Consider the following 6141-nt stretch of genomic DNA (forward strand, 5'->3'; position numbering starts at 1 on the left):
GTATGCTGAAACGTTGGTTCATTTTGTTGGTTTATAAACAGAATGTTAGTATTTTGCTAATATATCAGCGTCTGTCCTTGAGGATAGTTACTACACTAAGAGTATGATAGTCAGTAGCGAAATCTTGCGCATAGACTACGTAGTCCTTGAGCTTCATGGTCGAAAGAAGAACCACAAGATGTGTAATCCATTTTGAATTTTCAGACCAATACGGAGTAGACGTTATATTTATATGAAAACCAAATAACAAGTAACGCAAGTTAACAAAAACACTTACAAAGAAATACACGAAAAAGTGACCTTAAAATCTTTACCTTTCCATTTTGAATTTACAGACCAATACGCAAAAGTCGATATAATTGCAGGGCTAATTGCACATCTGAGGTAACCCCGTAAAATCGTCCCCGAAGCCAATGTGCACGAACAACTGGGGTAATGACTTGTGGGCGCCGGTTTGTGGGTAATTTTGAGGCACAGAGCAGGCACAAAATTGCCCAAAAACCGGCACACGTTAACTCCTTACCCCAGTTGTTCGTGCACCTTGGCTCCAGCGACGATTTTACGGGGTTACCTCAAATGTGCCATTAGCCCTCCATTAGTGTACGCATGCCTAATAACAAGTCACGCAAATCATGATAAACACATACAACGAAATGAGTCTTCGAGAAAAGTTGAGACGTAGACTGACGAAATGGGGTGGCCCGCAATAATCGCAACAGCTCGAGTACTCGTGCTATCAAGGCTCTCTACTCGTATGATGGAAATTGTCATTAAATAACATACGGGAAATAAATTTCCTTATGGAAATTAACGTTGTATTGTTGTTTCTATTTGAAGTTAAATTCAATTTAAATTAATATAAATTTCTTGAACTGACTTTATTAAACGTCTCCATTACATGAAATTTTTCTTTATCTTCGAAACCTGCTGTGAAATTTGCATTTTAATACGACTTTCTTTCACATCATTTGTCTGAGATACATAAGCTGATGCCTTGTCTTCGAATTAATCTGAATTGTATGCAAAATAAATCATCAACTTTTCTACTTTATAGTTCTCTTCACGGTGGATTATTTTGTATCGCAAAATCGCTTACAAACGCCCAATATGGAGCGCCCATGGGAACGGCCGCACCGTCGCTCCAGCGCCAGACGCCGTCTCTGGTGGAGTAAGTCGCGCCCAACCAGAAGCCTTTGTTAGCCTCGGCCGAGTCTGCCGGAATATGGGAGGTAGAGTGCATGAAATTTTCAGTCAGCGGCTTAATGATCAGAAATAGCTCGTGACTTTTTCAGCTAAACACTGCCGGTTTTTCAAACTAAGCTCACCAATCACCGAAGAGAAATCGATCCCTACGTGTACTTTTATTAGGCCGCTACAGGTAGGCGAAATTTCATGGTACCACTACTGAAGCCGTCATTAGCTGCACGCCGTGTTCAAGAGAACAAAAAAAACTTTCCAGTATTTATGCTATTAGCATGGAAAGAGATCAAAAAATTTACTTTCACTCAATTATGTTGAAGCAACAAGTTTTCCCAATCGTTTGTACAAGCTTCATGGAGCCTGTTTTTTTGAACCTCAAGTCTAGCCTTTGATACCAAATCTTAGATTACTCAAATGTTTCCTTTTTTGTTAAACAAGAATGGTATTGTTATTCATATATATCTCAGTCCCATGTTCCAACAGACTAATAATGCTGAAGGCACCAGAATCTACTGCGGGCTCTGTCGCCTTCACAGTAACGCCATACTATTGTAAACTGGCGTAACAGTGTTACGCAAAAAAACGTGATTTGTTTTTTTGTTACAACAATCAAGCTTGTGACTTTATCCAGCTAACATCCATCGTCAACGAAGGTAGCAACTTCAGTGAAGGTGGAGCAGTCATCTATCACAGGCAGCCTGCCGAAGTGTTGGCGGCAGTAATCCACCGCTGCGTCGTACGTGAGATATCCACCGTTGAAGCGGTGGATGCATTTAGAATCAACGTCTTCATAGCCAGCTGGGCACTCGGCCGTCACTGCGCCTGCCATGAAAAATGTGTTTCGAAAATTTGAAATGATAGAAACGTGATGAAAAACAGCGCTGACAGTCTAAGAAATGAGAATAATATCAAGAAAAAATAAAAAGTTGTGTGCCACACAATTATGTTGAATTTATGTTGAAGGGCAATTATGTTGAATTGTTATGAATTATGTTGAAGGGCAAATATACGGAACACGTCCAACGTTACATCCGGGACCCGAGGGCGAGGTGACCTGCCTAGCGACGACTCGGTGACGGAGGACGACGAAGGCGGCGCATCAGCGTGGCCGGGGACTAGGAAGTCCTAAACTCAACATAAGGACATAAGGCCATACTTTTTGCACCGTTTTTTGAAACGACTGTCGAAGTGGAAGCAACAGCATTCGACAAAATTACCTGCACCAATGAACTTACGTCAGAACCGTGCGCATGCCGTGAACACCCAGTAGAGACTCAAAATTCTATTTTGACTCGGCTTATAGGTGTATCAGGTGCGAATCGACAACCTGCTGCTTTCGGCTGCTAATTCGATTGCACGATTGGCCGAATCTGCGAAATAAATCCGAAACGAGCAGCTGGTCATGCTGTCTCAAGATGGCCCTGGTCAGGCGATGGTATTTGACCAACTCGACCCGCTCCTGCATGGAATGTCATCGTTGTATGTGCAATCGTTTGTTTGTTAGGTCATCAGATGGAACGAGATGAGAACTGACTTTTCAGTTTTTGGAGCTTACGTGGTGTTAGATAGTAATGTCATCACTTTTATGACAAAAATAGTTTTTTGTTAAAATATCAATTGAATTTCATTTTGCTGTATTTACACAGGCTGTTTGAAAGCATGTAAACATTTATTAAGGTGTACAAGAGGAGACAGGCATTGAAAAATGTATCTTCAGTTATACAAACATGGGCAAAAAATTTTTATTATTTTCAACTGCGGTTCACAATTTTGTAAACCCCACAATTTTATCGTATTGTAGTGCGCATCACAAAATTCCTTCCTTCGTCAGTGAAGTAAGATCGTTCGATCTAATGTCAGTAGGAGCATTACTCATCTCAGCGCGAGTGTAAAAATGTCCAACTCTGCCCAGGTACCTCGCTACTTTTTGGATAAATGTAAACGAATTTTATTCATTGGTTCAAACAACATCGATGACAAAACTTAGTCAATGCTTCACGGTTCATGTTCCTCGTAGTTACTTTACTCTGTTCGCCGGGCAAAATTTGTTGCTAGACTCGTTAAATGTTTAAATGTTACCCAGGCATCGGGTAATGCAGAGGGTAGACGCCTAACGTTGTCGATGGCAGTTCTCGTGTGTTATTTGTGTTGGTCAGATGTAGAATGACGCACACTGATCATTTCAATCTTGTAATCGTAGTGTGAAAAGTGAAGTATGCGACTTGAAAATAGTAAATTTTGAAAGCTGAACATTTAAAAAAACACGGAGTTTTTCAGTTATACTGCCCGAAGCTTCTTAAGGAGAAGCTTGTTGAAAAACCCGACACCGGCATGGGCAAAGGCATTTCAGCTGCTCGTATCGTAAGCTGCTTTAGGTTTTTTAATTTCTAATTCATAAAGAAAGCTGGATCGATTTGTGGCAACTTCTATCAACAGTCGACTGCTGCGTGGATAGGTTCGCAGTCTTCAACACCAAGCCACCAGCCGCTGCAAGAGAAAGACGTACTAACAAGGATACAAAGGGTAATTATGTGAAGGATGTAGAAATGCAAGCGGGTCCCGCCTTGAATTGCACTACCGTGAACAAGCTATTATATTTTAGGCATTGCATACCTTGAAATAAAGGAATTAGCTACCATATTTGATCCGCGCGATTTCGAAATGGTTGAAATTGAGCTCTGTAAATACACTAGGCTATTGTTTGCAAATATTTCGGAAGAACTTTGAGGATTGATTTAAGTGATTATGGCGGTAGAATTCTTAAAAGTATATGTGAATGTTAAGTGCTGGTTGAATACTGGTTAAGGTGAGAGAATGTCTTGCACTGACGGATGTGAAAAATTGTTGGACCCAACAATAGGTATGAGTGTTTGGTACGGGTGAAATAGGTAGAATGCTTCGTACATGGATAATGTGGAAAATCTTGGGCTGTGTTGAATATTGGGGAATGCTAAGAGCTAGTGAATGTTGAAGAATGTTTAGTTTTGGGCAATATGTGAGAATGTTGAGCGCTGGTGAATGCTGAAGATTATTTTGCTGGGCAATGTGGGAGAATCTTGCATTCTGGTATGTGCTGGACAATGTTTCGCTGTAGGTAATGGGGAAAATTGGGGTTGTAGGTTGCATTAACTGGTAGTATTCCCTGTTCAGATTCTTGTTTCCTGGCCATTCCCTGCATTGTGCCGCTGTGATTCATTTTTCTATGGTTTTGTCGAGGCTGCAAATATATAGCGTACAGCGATTCAAATGCCCCCTCCCTTCCCGCCAGTATAAGGGGAAAGGGATAGGGCATTTTTCAGCGCACTTATCAGATTCGTCAGTATTAGCTCCGAAGCTATCAGGTGCCGAACACGAGCAATATTGAGGCAGATTTAATCTTTACCGAGCGAGGAACCATCGTCATTTCTGTTATAAAATTTAATGATCAAATTCGATTATTACAAATCAATCTAAGTGTTTCAAGTTAGTATAAGCACATAGTGAGATATTGATGGAAATTGTCTTCTTGGACATAGATTCGAAGTTATATGCCATAAATTCTCTCTTCTTCAAACCTTACTACGAGTTTGCAATAATTTTTAGGGTTGTTTCAATTTTATAAATTATTTTAAGGGCGAAAGATATTTTTAGTAGTAATGTAGCCAGGAGTCGGGAATAACTAATTAATAGAATGATGGGTCATTATAGCTACATACAGTGCAGAATAATGGAAGTTATATTCTCTATTTGAGTTTCAAAAAAACTGTTTAGTCCTTTCACAGCTTTGCTCATTCTAATGTTGAATATATTAATTCCCTAAGGGTTCGCTGAACTTGTGATGCATCGTTTCCATGGACGAGAGCTCACATACATCGCTCCTTCATCACGGCTGCAGCCCACTGAGCATTGAAGCGTTCAACCAGTCTTGGCGCACTCCGCCACTTGCTGCGCTCAGCCAGTTGCGTGGCTCATGCGACGACAGGCCTGGTGGTTTCAGGCAGGTGGCATGCAACTCCCAGGGGAAGCAAGGCTGATTAGTTGCAGTACGGAGTAGTCTGGGTACAATGCGACAGCAGGCCAGCTAGGGTATGAAGGGACAGGTTCGCTGTACGTCTGATTGGTGGTTTTACGGAACGATACTAGGCGGCGCATGCAGGGCTGAGTGGTATTAAATTATGGAAGTGCTCGGCTGCGCACCCGTTTGAAAATACTTCACAATATCTCGAGAAGCTCTTCTCAGTTTAAGAATAAAGGCTAAAACCAAAAAAGTTGCATAAAACATTTTACTGAATAGAAGTCCTAGATAAATAAAACAGAACGTTTCGGGCTATGCCCATCATCAGCTAGTAAAATACATCTGAAAATACATGGAAATCAATTTTAGTAAATAAATTTAGAAAATGATAAGGAAAGAAAGGAAAAAACAACTAATGACCTAGAATCGAAAGAGGAAAAGAGCTGGATTGGTTATTCAATTTAGGTTTAAGTTTATGGATGTAAAGAGACTCTAAAATTCGTAAATCGGTTTGGCTGCTAGCGTTACAAAGAATTTTAAATTGATTGATGGACACGGAAGGAGCAAGTGGGCACTGTTCTGTATGAAGTCTGACTGATGAATGAGGCGGCTGAGCAAGTGGACGCACAGTACGGAAACTTCTTCCAGCATGTTCGGCTACTCTGGTGAAAAGTGCTCGTGCGGTCATACCGACGTAGCTAGATACACCATGTACACAACTGAAAGAATACACCAGAGAAGACCTAGATGCTAAAGGAAGTCTATCTTTGTAATTGAAAAAAGAACCTATTGTAAATTTATTTACCAAAATAATATTGAACTCTATACCGATGAAATATTCCGAGAGAAGCCTTTGGATATCAATTTTCATACGTTCGGATTGGTGGCCGAAATAAGGAAAGGACAGGTAAATTTTTCTGAGGGACGGGCCAAATGTGATGGATGGT

At 40.8% G+C, this 6141-nt stretch overlaps 1 protein-coding gene across 1 annotated transcript in view; it reads right to left on the reverse strand.

The window, feature by feature from the left end:
• Positions 1-1031: 1031 nt before the first annotated feature.
• Positions 1032-6141, reverse strand: part of LOC108674785 (C-type lectin domain family 17, member A-like) — a 6302-nt gene continuing 1192 nt past the window's right edge. Inside the window, exons 2-3 of the mRNA XM_018162756.2 lie at positions 1837-2022; positions 1032-1212 (exon numbers count right to left, since the gene is read on the reverse strand). Coding sequence (XP_018018245.1) covers positions 1061-1212; positions 1837-2022 — 338 coding nt within the window. The 3' untranslated portion in view covers positions 1032-1060. The remainder of the gene's footprint in view (positions 1213-1836; positions 2023-6141) is intronic.

This window comes from Hyalella azteca, unplaced genomic scaffold, assembly GCF_000764305.2.
Source record: "Hyalella azteca isolate HAZT.00-mixed unplaced genomic scaffold, Hazt_2.0.2 contig7296, whole genome shotgun sequence".
NCBI lineage: Eukaryota > Metazoa > Arthropoda > Malacostraca > Amphipoda > Hyalellidae > Hyalella > Hyalella azteca.